Source organism: Schistocerca cancellata, chromosome 3 (assembly GCF_023864275.1).
Source record: "Schistocerca cancellata isolate TAMUIC-IGC-003103 chromosome 3, iqSchCanc2.1, whole genome shotgun sequence".
NCBI lineage: Eukaryota > Metazoa > Arthropoda > Insecta > Orthoptera > Acrididae > Schistocerca > Schistocerca cancellata.
The window spans coordinates 631018141-631039117 of record NC_064628.1 but is presented as its reverse complement, the minus strand read 5'-3'; the positions used below and the strand labels follow the sequence as shown (position 1 = coordinate 631039117).

Genomic DNA, 20977 nt, shown 5'->3' with positions numbered 1-20977 from the left:
TATTGAACTATATGAACGGTTTTGCCTGAGGACACTCAAACTGCATGGGGAGGGGGGGAGGGGAAGGACAATGACTCAGCCATCTTCAGTTAAGTGAGAACTATGGAATTTGAGATTGGCACATCATCAAAAAAGAATAGTGTATTACTTGTTCTAACAATAACAAAAACCCAATTCCCAATGCAAAGGCTTTAAAGCCAAGACTTGGGCAACTTAAAAAATAAAACAATAGTTTGCATGAAATTGTTACTAGTAGCTAATTAAACTTACAAAGGAACTTTATCAAAATTAACATATTTAAAATGATTGAAAACTTACCACAAGATAGTGCCAGTGCAAGAATTCCTCCTGTAGATGTGCCACCAATCCAGTCAAAACAGTAGAGTATTGGTTTTTTCAATTCTTTTTCAAGTTCTAAAAGTACAGCAGTGAGTATCATGCCACGAATACCACCACCATCCAAGCACAGCAGACGATAACCCTTCTTTGGAGTTCCTGACAGTGCAGCTGCATCCAGCAACCTGTCCAGTTCAACACGAGTCTGAGATGAACACGGAAGAGGAGGAGGAATACCATCAAAACGGTGATCAGTCGATGTTGCTGAACATCCCCGATGGCAACCTTTCATATCACGTGAACATCGCTCTGCTCCTACAGCATGCAGCAACCACAGTATACGGTCACCAGTTGTTCCTCTGGCTACACAATGTCTTGGTGTTTCTTGATGATTATTCCTGTACAGAATTACATCACAATGAATCAAACTTTTAATAAAATCCTGATAGCCAATCTTAACAAAGTCACAAATATTTTTACACAAGATGCTGTCTGCCACTGTGAATAATTCAAAAACACAGAGCTTTTAGAATGTAAGATGCACTATGCCTCACATTTTTATGACATTTCCTCCACTTGTTTTCAAGTTGCAATTGAATTTTTTAAAGAACTAAAGATTCAGTTATGATTCTCAGTTCATGTCTCAGAAGTATGTTGAATCATACTTCCAGTTTGAATGATAATGCTAATGCAGTTAAGATACCTCACTCACAAGCCACCCAACATCACCTAAAAATCTTGACAGCCAGCCATAAGTTACACAAGTAAAAAATTAAATACTTTTATGGTCATCTCATGGAGAGATGTTAGTAACCCTTTTGAGCTTAATGGTACTTATTTTTTCATCATACCACATGCCAACCCATCCATGACAGTAAAGTACGAAAATGTTTTCACTAAACTACGTCAAATGGCATATACATGCAGTCGAACTTTCTGATTTCAAACACACAAAAAAAATCTATTCCATCTATGCTTCCTAAAGATACAAACCTAGAGCAGCTGTGTATTGCTTTGATTTCAGTCCTACTGTGTATAACTGTTACAGTTTGTTTCATCTCATCGTCATCATCATCATTTAAGACTGATTATGCCTTTCAGCGTTCAGTCTGGAGCATAGCCCCCCTTATACAGTTCCTCCATGATCCCCTATTCAGTGCTAACATTGGTGCCTCTTCTGATGTTAAACCTATTACTTCAAAATCATTCTTAACCGAATCCAGGTACCTTCTCCTCGGTCTGCCCCGACTCCTCCTACCATCTACAGCTGAATCCATGAGTCTCTTGGGTAACCTTGCTTCTCCCATGCGTGTAACATGACCCCACCATCTAAGCCTGTTCGCCCTGACTGCTACATCTATAGAGTTCATCCCCAGTTTTTCTTTGATTTCCTCATTGTGGACACCCTCCTGCCATTGTTCCCATCTACTAGTACCTGCAATCATCCTAGCTACTTTCATATCCGTAACCTCAACCTTGTTGATAAGGTAACCTGAATCCACCCAGCTTTCACTCCCATACAACAAAGTTGGTCGAAAGATTGAACGGTGCATAGATAACTTAGTCTTGGTACTGACTTCCTTCTTGCAGAAGAGAGTAGATCGTAACTGAGCGCTCACTGCATTAGCTTTGCTACACCTCGCTTCCAGTTCTTTCACTATGTTGCCATCCTGTGAGAATATGCATCCTAAGTACTTGAAACCGTCCACCTGTTCTAACTTTGTTCCTCCTATTTGGCACTCAATCCGTTTATATTTCTTTCCCACTGACATTACTTTCGTTTTGGAGATGCTAATCTTCATACCATAGTCCTTACATTTCTGATCTAGCTCTGAAATATTACTTTGCAACCTTTCAATCGAATCTGCCATCACAACTAAGTCATCCGCATATGCAAGACTGCTTATTTTGTGTTCACATATCTTAATCTCACCCAGCCAGTCTATTGTTTTCAACATATGATCCATAAATAATATGAACAACAATGGAGACAGGTTGCAGCCTTGTCTTACCCCTGAAACTACTCTGAACCATGAACTCAATTTACCGTCAACTCTAACTGCTGCCTGACTATCCATGTAAAGACCTTTAATTGCTTGCAAAAGTTTGCCTCCTATTCCATAATCTTGTAGAACAGACAATAACTTCCTCCTAGGAACCCGGTCATATGCCTTTTCTAGATCTATAAAGCATAGATACAATTCCCTGTTCCACTCATAACACTTCTCCATTATTTGCCGTAAGCTAAAGATCTGGTCCTGACAACCTCTAAGAGGCCTAAACCCACACTGATTTTCATCCAATTGGTACTCAACTAATACTCGCACTTTCCTTTCAACAATACCTGAGAAGATTTTACCCACAACGCTGATTAAAGAGATACCTCTGTAGTTGTTACAATCTTTTCTGTTTCCATGTTTAAAGATCGGTGTGATTACTGCTTTTGTCCAGTCTGATGGAACCTGTCCCGACTCCCAGGCCATTTCAATTATCCTGTGTAGCCATTTAAGACCTGACATTCCACTGTATTCGATGAGTTCCGACTTAATTTCATCCACCCCAGCCACTTTATTGCACTGCAATCTATTGACCATTTTTTCGACTTCCTCAAATGTGATCCTATTTCCAACATCATTCCTATCCCATTCTACCTCAAAATCTGAAACATTACTGATCGCATTTTCACCTACATTGAGCAACTCTTCAAAATATTCCCTCCATCTGCCCGAGGCATCCACGGGATTCACCAGCAGTTTTCCTGACCTGTCCAAAATACTTGTCATTTCCTTCTTACCTCCCTTTCGAAGACTGCTAATTACACTCCAGAATGGTTTTCCAGCAGCTTGACCCATAGTCTCCAACCTGTTTCCAAAGTCTTCCCACGATTCCTTCTTCGATGCTGCAATTATCTGTTTGGCTTTGTTTCTTTCTTCAACATAACTTTCTCTGTCTACCTGGGTTCTGGTATGTAGCCATTTTTGATATGCCTTCTTTTTCATTTTACAGGCTGCCTTGACTGTATCATTCCACCAAGTTGTTTGCTTCATCCTACTTTTACACACTACTGTTCCAAGACATTCTTTAGCCACTTCTAGTACTGTGTCCCTGTACCTTGTCCATTCCTTTTCCAATAACTGTAATTGACTACATTCAACTAACTGGTACCTTTCTGAGATCGCTGTTATGTACTTGTGCCTGATTTCCTTATCCTGAAGTTTCTCCACTCTTATCCTCCTACATATGGACCTGACCTCCTGCACTTTTGGCCTCACAAACCCAATTTCACTGCAGATTAAATAATGATCAGTGTCATCAAAGTATCCGCTGAATACACGTGTGTCCCTCACAGCCTTTCTGAATTCCTGATCTGTTATTATATAGTCAATGACAGATCTGATTCCCCTGCCTTCCCAAGTATACCGGTGAATGTTCTTATGTTTAAAAAAGGAGTTTGTGATTACTAAGCCCATACTGGCACAGAAATCCAAGAGTTGTTTCCTGTTCCTGTTGGCCTCCATATCCTCTCCAAATTTACCCATAACCTTTTCATACCCTTCTGTTCGATTTCCAATCCTGGCGTTAAAATCACCCATGAGCAGAACACTGTCCTTGTCCTTTACTCTAACAACTACATCACTGAGTGCCTCATGAAAACTATCCATCTTATCTTGATCTGTCCCTTCACAATGCGAATATACTGACACAACCCTAATTTTCTTGCTAGACACTGTCAAATCTATCCACATCAGTCATTCGTTTACATACCTTATTGCAACTACGCTGGGTTCCATTTCTTTCCTGATGTAAAGCCCTACACCCCATTGTGCTATTCCTGCTTTGACTCCTGACAGGTAGACCTTGTATTCTCCCACTTCCTCTTCTTTCTCACCCCTTACCCGAATGTCACTAACAGCTAAAACGTCCAGCCCCATCTTACTTGCAGCCTCTGCCAGCTCTACCTTCTTCCCAGAGTAGCCCCCATTGATATTAATAGCTCCCCATCTCATTACCACTTGTTTGCCAAGTCGTATCTTAGGAGTCCCTGGTTTGTCAGTTAGAGGTGGGACTCCGTCACCTCCAAAGGTCCGAGGCATTTTGCTCTGATTATTGCCAGCATCATATTTAAAGTACCAGGGAAGCAGGTTGCTAGCCTTACTTGCCCCAAGTCCCATTGGGTTTTACCCCTAACGGCTGAGGGAAAACAAAAAATGAAGGGAGTGAAACAATACAATTCATATTAAGACACTTTAGGCTCTGGGGAAAAAAAAAAGAAACGTAGTTTGTTTGCATTTAATTATCCTGAATACTTCCACTATGATGGCGTTATACATTTGACAAGGGAAAAAGAGCATGTGACATTGGACATAAATCTTGTATTTTCTCTGACATTGCCCCAGGCAGCTAGAATGATGTTCCTAAGATCATTGCAGGTTCTTGGTATGAGGGCAGGTCAGTTTACTCACACTGTTTTTTTTTTTTTTTTTTTTTTTTTAATTGGGTTGAGATTTGGTGTTGGAAGAGGCCAACCCAGAAATGGATTCCCTTTCTGTTCTCCAAACTATCCATGCACGATTGCTGAGATCTAATCCCACACTGCCACAGACATGCATATATTGCAAGATGTCTAGCAGTTATAATTTGTGTTTAAATAGATTTTCTGTGGCTTGTATGTATACTCTTACTGCACCACCGCTCATTAAGTAACATTTGAGTCCTTCATATGTTTTTTTTTTTTTTTTTGCGCCCCAGTCTTTTTAAATTGGCGATAAACTACACCCAGTGACTCAAAAAATGCTGGAGTATATTTCAGCTGCACTTGTATAAAACTGATCTTGCCATGATGTGTTTACCAGTTCATTAACTCGTGTGGCAGCATCCAATTCCTGAACGCCAACTGCTTAATCCATGTTTCTCAGTAGGCATAGCCTTCTATCCATTATTGTACAATGTGCTTGGGAACATTAAACTATGCCTAGGCCTCTAATGGTGGTAAACTCCCTCTTCTCTACAAAGGGAATGAGGCAATAATGAAAAGGTTGTTGTTAATGTGGTAGGGTTATGATTCCAGTAACTGGACTCAAAGCAAGGAGGTATCTGAACTTGAAATTCTGTTATCATAAACTACAACAGAACAAATTAAGCACTTACAGATACATATCTAACAGTGGTTGACTGTATAAAGAAGGCCAATACATGCACGGCAAAGTCTGACATGCCACACTAGTTTACGAGAAAACCCCTCCAGTGGATGAGGTGATCCCAAAAGGGAGATAAGCATTTTTAATCTTTCTATACTCTATCATGTAGCCGTAGTATGCTGTCATGATCTAAATGTTCAGCTTTACAGCAAGGAGCTCTGTAGCCAAGTGCGCAGGCAAGTGCGTAGCATTTGATTTATTAACAGTACATAGTTATTAAGTCCCATGTAATACTTTATTTAGACTTGCCATTCTGCAATGAAGGCATATTTTTATCGTCCCTACAATAAGCAATGCAAATATGTTACTTGAGAACAATTTAATACAACATAACATTCTGCTGCAATTTGTAGCCATTATTAATTCTGATCTTTTAATAGCTGATCCTTTCACAAACATCACAGCTGAAAATATAATTTCTTGAAAGAAGAATATATTATGTCTCACTTTCCTACACGTGGAGACAAGACCTAAGAAAAGCATTTTTCTCATACTAATGACAAAAGTTATTTCCATTCTAACAGTTTGCTATTTCTGCACTCCATATTCTGCATTTACTCAATCATAAGATGAGGGCTTTTCCCCAATTCGTCATTCAAAAAATTATTTGCAGATTAAACTATTGCTGTTGAGGTCAACATTTTTACGTTGTTTATTAGACCAATATAGTGGTCATCTTACATTTGCAGATGAAGATCTGGCTACTGAGGTTTTATACAAATTTATTTTGAAGAGCACCATAAGGGTAGGGCTGAGCAAACAAGGCTTTCATGTGAATAGGCTCGAGGTTTCCAGATAAGCTGAAGTGCTCAGTGCAGTATCGACCTTGCTTGAACAATAACATGACATTTGGCTTACGGCACTAGTGCGAGGGATACGTGAGAAACTATGAGCTATCCACTGCAACAATCTAACGCTCTGCTTAAAAATTAACAAGTCTGTGAAACACAGGAGGAAATCACATTGCATTCTAACAGCAAACAAATCTTTGTTGTATTTTTAACAAGTTTCCAATAAAAGTTCTCCTACATGTACAGAGACCATATAGGCCCTACACAGATTTAGACAGCTTTTTAAGTAAACTTCTTTCAAAAACCATTACTTGATTCTGAATCACAGTCAATATTCTATTGGGAAATGAGAAACTGATGATTTACCAAGTGGGTTGCAAATGAGAAATTTGACCACTGTTCATGTATTAGGATACTGGGGGAAAATGTCACTAGCTTCTAATCAGTTTTAGAACAAGATAGCACCTTGAATGAAATGAGAAAGAAAGTCAATCCAGAATGAAATGCCTAAAAAATTAAATAAATCACATTAAAATGACTGCAGTTGTTATTGCAGGAATAATTTATAGCAGAAAGGTCCATTGTGGAGGCAGTAGCAATAGATGTCACTACATCGCGGGCAGACCAAAAGTTCGAGAAATGGACTGAATCATGTTATTGTTACATATGACCTATGCGATACAAGATATTGTCACTTGTGTTTCATTATTGCTCAAGCACAGCACTATGGAAGTGTTGGAGGGAACACTACAATGAGCAAGGAGAGTGGAGTGGTGAGCAGACAGCAAATATCATCATGTTGCAAACCATGGAAATCTATACTGCTTACTTTGGCTTTTTATGAAAATCTACCACATTTAAACTGCAGTTTGCCTGAATCCATTTGCTCTCTAAATTGAACCAACTTTAAAATTGGACAAATACTCAATAACAGAATACATTTCTGTGGGAAATGCTATAAGTCTAGACTGGGGCCAGTGGCGTAGTTAAGTATTTCGTGTAGCATTGTTGTCAATGCTCACTGTGAATTATGATGGGGATGACAGGGAGCAAGGTTATTCTACAGGTTATTTTTCCGCTGCTGTTACTATACAGCCAATGAGAGAGTGACAGGAAGATGATATGGTCAGAAGCAAGAGACACTTTAACATTGTCATGTCAGTATAGACGCGAAGTCCACTACATGGTCAGAAAAAAATAGCTGTGTTCTCAGGTCAAACCATAATGACAACATCAGAAATAGCAACATGTTCGAAATAAATAGCCAAATATTTGCGACAGTGAAGATGTAAGTTTCAAGGCTGTCCTGTTATGATGATGACAATGATGAATAAAAATAGTGATGTCACAGATGACAGGCTAAGCGAACAAAAATTACAGAGAACATAAAAATTAGTGTAAACAATTCCTTTTTGTTTATTTTATTTCTCTTTATATTATCAAAATATAGACAGTGAGTAAATGGTTTAAGTTTAGAATAGGTGTATTATTAACTTGTAAGGCAGACACCTCATGTAAATAACAGCCTGTAATTCTGGTTAGACAGAATAAGTTAAAAAATAAATCTTTCTCAAGGAGCTTCTTAAGGGGCGGGTGGCTCATCTTATATTCAGGGTAATCTTATACTCGGGGAAATATGGTGAATAATTATTGTTACTGTACTGTTGTTATTTCATAGTAGCATGAAAAACACGATTATGAGTTACCAGGTCATAAGTAATCAAACAATGGAAACTCCAGGTATGAATATCAACAATGTAGGAAAAGGCAGATTGCTGATTACTGTAAAGAAGACAGGTCAAGTTGCAGACAGGCACAATTTAAAGATACTCACAGAGAGCTTTCAGCAACAGCCTTCTTCAGAAAAACACACACACACACACACACACACACACACACACACACACACACACACACACACACACACACACACACACATATATATGACAGCCGACTCCAGCATCTAGGGCTGGACTTAACCTATCACATGGGATGCAAGCAGCAGTCTGGAGGGGGTGGGGAAGGGATAGTAGTGTACATGTGGGGAGAGAGATGAACACTGTCCAGTGGACTGTGCAGGGACTAGACTGTCAGGGGGTTGTTGGGCAGGGAGGTGGGGAAAAAAGGAGCAAACAAGGAGAGGAGCGGGGAAAGACAGGCAGATGCATTTGCAGAGGGCTGCAAATAAACAGGGTGGGAGATAAGAATGGGGAGGAGATGACATGACAGAGGGCGTGGAAACTGTTGGGTGAAGGGTGGAGACAGTATATTACTGTATGTTGAGGCCGAGATACTTACAGGAGTGGACAATGTGTTGTAAGGATAACTCCCACCTGCACAGTAACACGACTGGAATACGAAGTGCTAGCTGTGTGGATTGGGAAGGTTTAGCACCTGGATTTTCCACAGGGATATGATTCCTGTGGGAAAGGATTGGGACTGAGAGTGGCATGGAGATGGACAAAGATATTGTGGAGGTTGGGTGGGTGGCAGTCCATCACTTCATCATTTTAGGAGGGATGGGAAGGATCTCGCATGGGATGTCCCTCATTTCAGGGCATGATGATAGGCAATCAAAGCCCTGGCAAAGGATGTGGTCCAGTTGTTCCGGTCAGGGGTGGTACTATGTGATGAAGGGAACACTCCTTTGTAACTGGGTGTTTGTGGACTAGGTTTGGGACATGGTGCCTGTCTGTGAAAGCATTGGTGAGACCCTCAGCATACCAAGCAAGGGAATTTTCTCACCGCAGATATGTCATCCCCGGGTGGCCAGGTTATACGAGATGGATTTTTTGGTGTGAAAGGGATGATAGCTGTCAAAATTCAGGTACTGTTGGTGGTTGGTGGATTTAATGTGGACAGAGGTGCAGATGGAGCCATCAGGGAGGAGGAGGTCAACATCAAGGAAGGTGGCACACGGAGTTGAGGAGGACCATGAGAAGCGGATGCAAGAGATGTTGAGGTTGTGATGGAACAAAGACTGGGAGTCTCAGTGGTGAGTCCAGAACGTGAATGTATCATCAACTAACCTGAACCAGACTACCGGTTTGGTGTTTTGGGAGGCTAGGAATGTCTCCTCTAGATGGCCCATATAAAGGATGGCATAGGAGTGTGCCATCTGGCTGCCCATGACTGTGCTGTGCATTTGTTTTTGTTTATGTATCTTCCCTTCAAATGAGAAGTAGCTGTGGGTAAAAACTCTGCCAGAAGTGATCCCATCAAAGAAGATTCACATAAACTCTAATCCTTGCTTAAAGCCTTAGGCCCTTCCCAGAACATCCCCCCCTGAATCCATTTCCCTCCTTATCCACATGACACACCACACACCCATCTTCTACATGCTCCCCAAGAGCCATAACCCAACCCATTGTGGCTGGTTATTGTGCCCCCATTGTAAGAATTTCAGCCCTCATTGATCAACACCTCCCATCAACTCCCCATAAACTCGAATCCCATGTCCAAGATACTAACCACTCTCTTCCCTGATTCTCCACCATCCCAACCCCTTTGCCTTCTGAATCCCTATGCACCAACATCCCTCATGCCCATGGTCTTACCACTCTTGAACACTTCCTTTCCCAATTCCCTTCAGACTCTAAACCCACTACCTCAATCCTAAGAACTTTATGCTAACCCACAACTACTTCTCCTTTAAAGGGAAGGTATATAAACAAATCACAGCACAGCCATGGGCACCTACAAGGCACCATCCTATGCCAATCTTTTTATCAAATCAGAAGCACAAATATACAAAATTCATAATATAAAAGCAGAATATCTTTCTTAATCTCTGAAAATTCAATGTACCATGATTACAGGGAAAAGGGGAAATGAAATGTCATAGGCACTAAATATTAAAATAAGTAAATCAATAGTACTGAAAGCATTTAACCAAACCAATGAAAAATGGGAAAGGGCAGAATGAAAACAGACAGCAGCACATATGCTACTTTAAAGTCCTAGGTCGAATACAAACCATACCTGAGAAATAAAGATGCATTACTTCTGATTTCTGCAGTTTCATATTTCATTGCTACATTTGTACAAGGATGGTGGCAATCTGTATCCAGCAATGTTGAAAAGGTTCATGTTTGTTTAATATCAAATCAGCAATGAGCTTGAGTTGGACAGCACACTTCTTCCATAAATTTAGTAGTGCTTGAGTATAACAGGTATGGTCTCTCAAGTTGAAACAGTGGAAACTGATTTTAGACTCCTCTACTTCTGCAGCAGAGAAATAAAGGAAGGAGTAAAGTTTCACAAATCTCTCAAGCCATAACTGCACATGTCCCTTATTCTCCAACTACCCCCACAAACCAGCCACAAGGAGCATGATACATGAGTGACCAACCTAGATAGCAATAAATGAATAAAAAGTCTTGCTTCTAATACAAGAGATTCATTGGTGAAGATTTAAAAATGGTATGCCTTGGGCAGTGATACTCAAAGTATGCTCCATAGAGCTCTGAAGCTTCACACAGCCTCTGCGAGGGCTACGCAAAAATAGTTTCAACCTACAGAACAAAGCACATCAAGTCTTGTCACACTCTGGGAAAAACAACTCTTATAAATATCATATCAATGACCATGATACAAAAGACATTTTCTCTCAGCGCAAAAAGCCAAAAATGACGTGACAAGCAGCATAAAAAATTTACAATAACACTATCATCAAAAACTACAAACAAAATAATTTAACTTTTATGAGTAAGTCATGTGGTAACTCAATACTCATACAAGCACCAGCAACCATGCTGAACACCTTGAAGTACCTCAAAGAACTTCATTACTTTGATGTCTATGTTTCATCACCCGAGGCTATATGAACTCATGCAGCACACAGTATAATTCCTGCTCACGGTTGTGACTGCAACGCACAGTCCTATTCAGTGAGGTGAATCCATGCACCACTCTCAGACTGCAGTATATTCAATTCATGTTTATTATTTTCATTAAATGACTATGTATTTTTATTTTCATTAAATGCCTATAATCACAGAATGAACATAAAACCACATTCTGTTTATTTTACGGCTCCACAAAATATTTATATTTCAAAAGGGTTCTGTTGCCAAGAAAAGTTTGAAAGCTGCTGGGCTACAGTATTCAATGACATGTTCTGGTAGTTAAAATGAAAATGGGAGAGGATGTAGCGTCAGTATTTGCCCTCGGAATTTTGACTTCAAGGCTGGAGTTCCCTTTGAAGAAAAAAACAAGGCTTTTGTTCTGCACACAAAATAAAATAGTTTGTGTTGAGACTCGCCGATTATTCAAAGTGCCGCCGTGCAATTACACACGTCCTCTATGTGCGGTGCTGGCTGCCAGCCAGGCAGCAGCTGCGCCACCTAAGCGGCCAGCCGAGCAGCGGCCGCTAGACTGAGACTCAGTGTTTGATCGAATGCCGACTTGTACACAGGTCAACTTACTCAGTGACTTATGTGTTGTTGTGTTGTCCGAATTATGTGTTAAATTTGAAGATATAAAATTGGCGACGAGGTAGTGGATTTTTCCTTTTCACCGTTGACTCACAGGGTTCCATGGCTACTGTCGAGCAGCTCTTGCAAAATCTCCTTGAACAGCAAACACTTCTAACAGCGGCGATTCACGATTTCGTCGCGGCGTCCAATGCTTCGTCATTCGCTGTACCTCCTTTTCCACCTTACGACGAGACGGCGGAAGACTGGTCTGATTATGAAAAACGTCTTCGACAGCACTTCTTGGCATTTCATGTCACGGACGAACAACCATGTAAGTCTCTGTTCCTTTCCTGGATTTCACCTCAAATGTATCGGTTGTTGTCGCAATTGGCTCCTTTGAAGGATCCTGCGTCTTTGTCCTTTGCTGAAATGTGCTCCCTTCTGTCTGTCTATTTTCAAAAGCAAACGCATGTGGTAGCCTCTCGTGTTGCCTTTTACCGCTGTCACAAACAACCAAACCAGTCCTATCGCGCTTGGGCTGCTGAACTTCAAGGCCTCAGTCGAAAGTGTCACTTTGTTACTGACGTTCACAAAGAATCCTATGCCGATTCCATGGTACGGGATGCTATTATCCGGTCGGCGCCCGACAAAGAAGTTCGGCAACGTGCCCTTCAGTTGGCGAATCCGACTCTAGATGAAGTTCTCTCCATTGCGCAGTCTTTTAAAATTTCTTGCGCCGCTGGGGCACAAATAGAAGCGTGGGGTGACGTCGGGGAAATACAACCTCTGTGCGCTGTTGACGACGCGTGCGGCGCGTCCCCGTCGACCGACGTGGCCGCAGTATGCTCCCACGCGCAGCCTCGGCCTAGCCGTAAACAACCCACTAAGAAACTGCAGCAAAATCCCCGGCAACTTCCTTCATGTCCGCGGTGTTTTACGAAACATTCACGAGAGGATTGTCCCCAACGTTGGGCTGTGTGTCACAATTGCAAAAAGAAAGGTCATGTGTCTTCCGTTTGTAAATCCGACCGCATACATGATGTTCATGAACATGACGCTGATTCTGATTCTGTGTTGTCTGTCAATTGCACTTCTTCCCTTTCAGGGAAGTTATTCCTCACTGTCCAAATCCTTGGTCGAGATGTTCGCATGCAAGTGGATACCGGTTCTGCTGCCACTATAATTAATTCTCAGACGTACCTTCAGCTGGGTTCTCCGCTCCTGTCCCCTGTCACTCGGCAATTACGGACGTACAATAAACAGAAGATTTCTCTCTTGGGACAGTTTAATGCTGAGGTATCTTACAAATCCGTCGTTCGCACTGTTCCCATATTTGTGGTCAACCAGAGCGCCGCAGAAAATCTTTTTGGTTTCGATGCCTTTCGCGTTTTTGGGTTCTCCATAGATGACTCCGTCAATATTGTCTCTGACGCTATTCCTTATGCTCAACTGGATTCCTTGTCGACGACATTTTCGTCCCTTTTTTCTCCTGGGTTAGGCCGTGCAAACAACTTTGAAGCTCATATCACACTCAAACCCACTGCTCGGCCTAAGTTTTTTCGGGCTCGGCCCATTCCTGTGGCCCTTCGTGATCGGGTAAAACGGGAGTTGGATGGTCTCACTGCTTCAGGGGTCTTGCTTCCTGTCACTTCCAGTGAGTGGTCCTCTCCTGTCGTCGTAGTTGCTAAGCCCAATGGTGATATTCGTCTCTGTGGCGACTTCAAAGCCACTGTAAATGCTCAATGCCTCATCGACACTTACCCTATGCCCCGTCCTGAAGAACTGTTCACTAAACTCGCTGGAGGACAGTATTTTTCTAAAACTGATCTGTCGGAAGCTTATCATCAACTTCCTCTTGACGCTGCTTCCCGGCAGTTTCTGGTCCTTAACACGCCTTTCGGCCCCTATCAATACCAACGCTTGCCATTCGGGGTTGCTAGCGCCCCTGCTCTCTTTCAGTGATTCTTGGAACAATTATTGCTCCCTGTCCCGGGGTGTATCAATTACATGGACGACATTGTTGTCACCGGCTCCACCACTGAAGAACATCTTCAAAATCTCCGCACACTTTTTAATGTCTTACAGACTGCCGGTCTTAAGTGTAATCTTCAGAAATCACAATTTTTTCAGGCATCTATTACGTACTTGGGGTTTCAACTCTCTCGGGATGGTATTCGTCCGCTTCAACACACTGTTGCTGCGATCGATGCCCTTCCTCGTCCTACATCTGTTAAGGAACTGCAGGCTTTCTTGGGGAAAATAGCATACTATCACAAGTTTTTACCGTCTGCGGCGTCGGTGGCTCAGCCGTTGCATCGCCTGTTGCATAAAAACGTGCCTTTTCACTGGTCCGCGGCATGTGACGCGGCTTTCTGGAAATTAAAGACTATGCTGAAACAGGCCCCATGCCTGGCTACTTATCGACCTGGCCAACATCTTGTTCTTGCCACAGACGCCTCTCAATACGGGGTCGGTGCCGTCCTTGCGCACCGTTTTTCTGACGGTTCGGAACAACCCATCGCTTATGCCTCCAAAACGCTCACGGATGCCCAACAAAAGTATTCTCAAATTGAGAAAGAAGCTTTGGCCATCATTTATGCTCTTCATAAGTTTGGTGTTTCTCTCTATGGCTCAAAATTTCATCTTGTTACGGATCACAAACCGCTTGTTTCCTTGTTTCATCCATCAACATCACTTCCCGACAAGGCTGCACACCGCCTCCAGCGTTGGGCTCTTTACTTGTCCCATTTCAATTATGAGATTCATTTCCTGCCAACGGCTCAACATGCGAATGCTGATGCTTTGTCTCGCCTTCCCATGGGTCCTGATCAGGCATTCGATAGGGACGAACTTTTGTGTTTCCACCTGGATGTTGCCGATCAGCGGGTTGTGGACGGGTTCCCCATCACTGGGGACAGGCTGGCGGCTGCTACGGGTTCTGACCCTACCCTCTCCCGGGTTTTACGCTGTATTCAGAAGGGTTGGCCAGATCGCCCGTCCGCTAAGACTTCTGATCCGTTGCGGAACTACTACACTTTGCGCTACCGCCTCACGGCTAGGGATGGTGTTATCCTCCTCTCCACTGACAATGCTTCGCCGCGTGTTGTGGTACCTGCGTCTCTGCGTGCTTCGGTCTTGCGCCTCCTTCACCAGGGGCACTGGGGTGTGTCTCGCACAAAATCTCTGGCACGCCGTCATGTGTACTGGCCTGGCATCGACTCTGACATCGCACACATGGTCGCTGCCTGCGGCCCTTGTGCGTCACAGGCCGCTGCCCCGAAGTCATCTTTGTCACCGTGGCCTTCGCCTGAGAAGCCCTGGGAGCGCATTCATGCTGACTTTGCGGGACCCTTTATAGGTACTTATTGGCTCCTCGTAATTGACGCCTATTCTAACTTTCCTTTCATTGTCCGTTGCACGTCACCTACCACCGCGGCAACCACCAGTGCTCTCGCCCGCATTTTTTCTTTGGAAGGCCTCCCCTCTACTCTTGTTACTGATAATGGTCCGCAATTTGCCTCTTCCGACTTTGCGGATTTTTTTGCTCGTCACGGCGTTACGCATGTCACAGCCCCGCCGTTCCATCCACAATCCAACGGTGAGGCTGAACGACTGGTCCGCACATTTAAGGCTCAGATGCGGAAACTTCTGACTTCTTCTGCTGCTGATGACGCACTTCTCCAGTTCCTGGCGTCTTACCGTTTCACCCCCATGGGCGATCACAGCCCGGCTGAGCTCTTACATGGCCGACAGCCCCGCACGCTACTTCATCTTCTGCGGCTTCCCACCTCACGGCCGCGGGTGCCTTCACTTGGCCGGTTCACCGCCGACAACCTCGTCTGGGTACGGGGATATGGCAGGCGGCCAAAATGGAGCCCGGGCCGCATCTTACGACACTGTGGCAGACGCCTGTATGAAATCCAGACGGACACGGGTGTTGCAGTGCGTCATTTGGACCAGCTTCGGCCTCGGGTGCCAGCAACGCCTGTTCTGAATGCCGCCACACCACCTTTGGCTCTACCTGATGCTCGGGATCTTGGCATCTCTCAATACTCACAACGCAGCCCTCTCACCGTCATCGCGATGCCAGCACCAGAACGGACGCCACCAGGAGACGTCCCCATGCAGGAACCGGAGGCCCGTCCTCTGTCAGAGTACCTCTACTCGCCTCCTCCTCCAACAGACGCCGACACATCGCCCATGTCTCCTGTCATATCAACTGGACTTGCCGCAACGAGCAGATTGGTGCAGGGGGCCCCAGCAGATTCAACCCCTACGTCTCCTGTCATCTCGACCCGTTATCATTGGGGACACATCCGTCCGTACGGGAAGCCTCCTCCTCGAGACTTTACGGCGAGTCAAACGACGCCTATGGACGTTAGCCATCTCCAGGACACCTCCATCAAGACCAGTGCAACAATTTCAAAGGGGGGAAAAGTGTTGTGACTCGCCGATTATTCAAAGTGCCGCCGCACAATTACGCACGTCCTCTACGTGCGGCGCTGGCTGCCAGCCAGGCAGCAGCTGCGCCACCTAAGCGGCCAGCCGAGCAGCGGCCGCTAGACTGAGACTCAGTGTTTGATCGAATGCCGACTTGTACACAGGTCAACTTACTCAGTGACTTATATGTGTTGTTGTGTTGTCCGAATTATGTGTTAAATTTGAAGATATAAAAGTTTGTGTATTATCACCAGGTACATACATAACCTTAAGTAAAATATCATTCATCTCAATGACTTCATGAATCAAAAGAATGTTGATATATATTTCACACTGCTTGGAAAGAAATTACTTTCCAGATGTTATGAAATTGATTTCAAGATGTTATGAAATACTCCCTGGACAAAATAATATACATTCATGGCAATAACTTTTAATAAATCACACTGCACATTAAGGGAAGTGAAACTGTGAAACTTAAAATGAAAGATAGTATGCTTGTTAGAGGATAAATATGGAGAACAGAATAAAGAGAGAGTCACGGATAATAAAGAGGAAATGCGCCAAATGTTGCAACATATGGACATAAATGTTATAAATTATCACTTTGACGTAAAGCAAAAAAGGATAGATTGTGACTCACCATATAGTGGAGATAGTGAATGGCAGATAAGCACAACAAAACACACACACACACACACACACACACACACACACACACAACGGACAACCACTGTCTCTGGCTAGTGGTTTTGTATGTGAATAGCAATCTAATCTTTGCACAATATTGTCATTATTCCATCTAGGATTTTTCACTGTTTGAAAAGAGAGAACGAAGTATTCAATACTGACTCTCATAAAAAATACCTCCAGTGAATTGACAGCTCTTGCACTGAAATGTGGACATCAACACCTGTCTTCTTACAACAGTATGAAAAACCTATAGTATATGTTACATAAATTCACTAATAATTATACTGATACCTGTACAGTGCCACCTTCCCTTGAAAGTAATTAATTAATGGGTTTTAAGTGCCTCAACTGCAAAAAATTCATTAGAACTATTACATAGCACTGCAAGCGGAATAAATGCCTATTTCTACATACACAGACAATAAAAGTAATGTTAATTCTAATCATAACTTACTAATTTACAATACTGCTGAAATAAAATGATGTAAACCAACTGAGCCACTACAAAATGATGACCATTTTTGGAGCATAAATTACATTAAGTACACTGCCTATCTGTTTTATAGATGGGTATCACATCCATTCTTTTCAAAGTTGGCACCTATTCCAGAAATAACTTATATAAATACTCTTAAGCAAATGTTTGACATACATACTTGGCATTAAGAGGTGCATCAAAAGCAAGAAGAGCCTGGACAATGGGCAGAGAGTCAGCACGCACAGCAAGGTGCAGAGCAGTATCACCATTATTGTCACATATTGCAACATTAACACCTCTAGCAAGGAGAGCCACTACACATTCCAGACGCTGGCGCTTAACAGCCACCTGAAGTGCAGTTCGACCCTCAAAGTCTGGAGCATTGATGTGGCAGCCCATATCAACCAGAGCATCAATAACCTCACGAGAGTTTGACCAATGGAGAGGTGTCCCACCATATTTCATCTCCTGTTGAAAGTAATTTTGAAAACATATACTCCGAGTAAAAAAATGAGTGTGTCAGCTATATATGAAAGATGCTATACACATGTATACAGATCACACAGCCACAACTCACGACCACCACAAATTTAATATAAATCTATTATTCCAGATCATGTCACTCTCCTGCAAAAACTGCATTTTGTGCCCATCCTCCATACAGTCTGCCACTTTTTAAGCAACTGTACATAATTAATTTCTCTCCTAGACTTAATATGTTTATTACAATCCAAGCACCTGAGCTATTTATCATTCTGTAACAAGCCCACTAAGCTACTGACAGGCACACAAAGAATGAAAACAGGATTAGTCTAAAAGCTAGCAAAGTTTTCATTCTTTTTGCATACCTGTAAATGACTCAATGTTTCTCCTCATTTATTCCTACATTATTTACATTCTGCCAGAATTTGTTACCATATTTATACCCACCTAGGTATTATGGTTTCTGTGTAATAACCAGCACATGATCAATGTTGTTCCACAGGTGAATCAAGATCTTTGTCAAATGTTTGTATGACAGACAAAAAATTTTAATTTAAATACCAGTTCTGAAGACTGGAAAAAGAGGAAATGGAAAGCTGCAAAAAATATTAAACATAATGTTGCCACCTATGAACCAGCAACAAATAAGGCATCACGTATGACACAATCCTTGAATTTCAGCTCTCAATGAATTATTGAGGCACTGAACCTTTCATTTTCAAAATCTGAGAACAAATACTTTGGAGTGTAGCCATTAGTAAAATGCTCACTCATTTTGTGAATAGGTTTTTTTTACTTATTATTTCTATGCTTTTCCTTCCCATACTAAATAATCTTCTGGAATGTCTGCTATTTCTGACTGTTTAGTTGATCAATAAATGGTACATATTATCGTTTCTGTGATTGCTTATTTCGTGAGTTAGTTATTATCCGGAACCTGCTAATCAGATACAAATAATCGTGCATCACTTCTTCTTAGTGAACTTCTTTTCTTTTACACTGATTTCAGTGCTACAGGCTGAAAGTAAGCTTGAATCCTCAAAGCTACATACTGACCAAGAAAATTTCTTCTTTCCATACCAATCTATTAAAGCTTTCTTGTATATTAACAGACAACTTCCATCCGGCATGTATAATACAATCTTATTATTGCTTGAATGACAGATGTGTTGTCTCATTAGACTGCACAACACGAACACATTTTGATAAAGCAAGACATTAGAGAATGAATGACAGAATGCCAATTTTAAGACTTCTTTTGTATTTGCCTCTATGACATCACTATTGTCATTGTGAGCAACATTTTTCTATGGCCGCAACACACCTCCCAGCCAAGACACCTAAGAACAAGCGAGCTAAGCACATGGAGACACTAAACTCGTCACCCCACGTTGCAGATATGTTGCATCAATGTACCTTGTATTACCTGCACATATTAATGACCCTTTACACCACTATATGCTGTCCAAAACTTAACTATTAATAAAAAGAAAATTATTAAATACCACACCCATCTTTCAACATTTAGAAGGACAGAGCGTGCAACCAATCAATTTCCCTAAATGATGTGTTACACCTCACCCCCCCCCCCCTCCCAAAATGAAAGATGAGGTGAAAGTTACTTCCTTTAAATAACTAATAACAACTCTTAATTCTTTTCATGTGCTTAACATAGCAAATAAATGTTAGCACTTTGTCTTTTAGGCGCCATTTCAACTTCGTTAACTGTTACATCAGTACCACTGCAATACACTAGAGTACACAAATGTGAGAAATTAAATAATCTTTTTTTTTTATTTCCCACTTTGTATTAAATTTTATATGTTGCCTCTTTATATTTAATGTGGTAATCACTGACTTGTAGCTGTGATTTATCCTAACTTATACATAGGCCATTTACGTTTCTTTTATCACATCTGGATAAATGCTGTGACATAATCACAACCCAGCATCATCAATCACAAAGCTCTGACATCCACTTTTAAGTTCTTGCACATGTCTTTCATTAACCCACACAATCACAGTATGGCTCCCTTTACTTTATTAGTTGAAAGAACTCTTCATAAATGGGAAACAAAATTCACTACTTTCCTTACTTCTGTATGACCTGTTTAACACCTCCTTCTGTAGGAAGATACTTCTCAGTCGCTTACAATGCTTTCAATGTTAGTGTTCCTCTCAAAATCTATTATCCTAACACAGGTCATCCCTTCCATGGGTACACCTAACCTCAGTACAGGTCCTACCTTCCCTATGTCCACCTAAAATTTCCTTCAACGTACCGTTTATATGCAGTACACTACACCAATAAAAAATGAAGTATCCTTCTCCTTCCCCATTTATCTATTTGCAGAAATTTCTCCTTGTAAGTATGACTTCACCTGACCTATTAAACCTATTTACAAATGTCCTCCGTCCTCTTCTCTAGAAAAGTTTCACCTGTAGTCCTCTGTTAATGTTCTGATTGGATGACCCTACAGTATGGAGAAAGGAAAAGAAAGACTACGAGTGTTAGGACTGAAGAAAGAAAGAAGAGAGACCACAAAATTATTCCCCGCCACCCTAGGACTCCCTCCATGCCAGATTCCACACCAAGATGCCAGAGGGTGAAGATGTTCGGCATACCCTGCAGAACAGACTTACCTGGCTTCACTTACACAGTGCCCAAAAAGTGATCTTGACACCCCCCATTTGTGGACCAGTGAAGGGTGAGTAACAACACAAAAAATGTGTGTTTTGAAATAGAATATGGCAGATGTTATTGTATGCTTACCACTGCAAATTTTTTGACAGGTAAGGTCATCTAAGGGGCTGAAACTACCTGTTTACTTAGAGTATTTAACCCTCCCCCCCCCCCCCCCCCGTCGCCGGGAACCCCCCCCCCCCACAACAAAATTGTAGAATATTCTACAAAATTTCTATCTCTGTATGCAGATTACTATGTTTTCTTGAATTTATGCAAGGTGATGCAAACACAGAAATTCCTTTAAAAAACATTAAGATTCAATTCAAGAACCTAGTCAAGACTGTATTTTTTTCTCAGAATATGTTTTTCAAGGTTCTATACTTACTGACTCACCATGCTGTATTCAACTATGTGAAAGTAGCATCATGACCTTTATGCTCAACATTATGACTCCA

The 20977-nt window shown here is 42.0% G+C and overlaps 1 protein-coding gene across 1 annotated transcript in view; it reads right to left on the bottom strand.

Annotated features, from left to right (window-relative positions):
• LOC126175558 (85/88 kDa calcium-independent phospholipase A2-like) overlaps positions 1-20977 on the bottom strand; it is a 170271-nt gene that overhangs the window by 102093 nt on the left and 47201 nt on the right. Inside the window, exons 6-7 of the mRNA XM_049922408.1 lie at positions 17532-17821; positions 319-734 (exon numbers count right to left, since the gene is read on the bottom strand). Of these exons, the coding sequence (XP_049778365.1) occupies positions 319-734; positions 17532-17821 (706 nt within the window). The remainder of the gene's footprint in view (positions 1-318; positions 735-17531; positions 17822-20977) is intronic.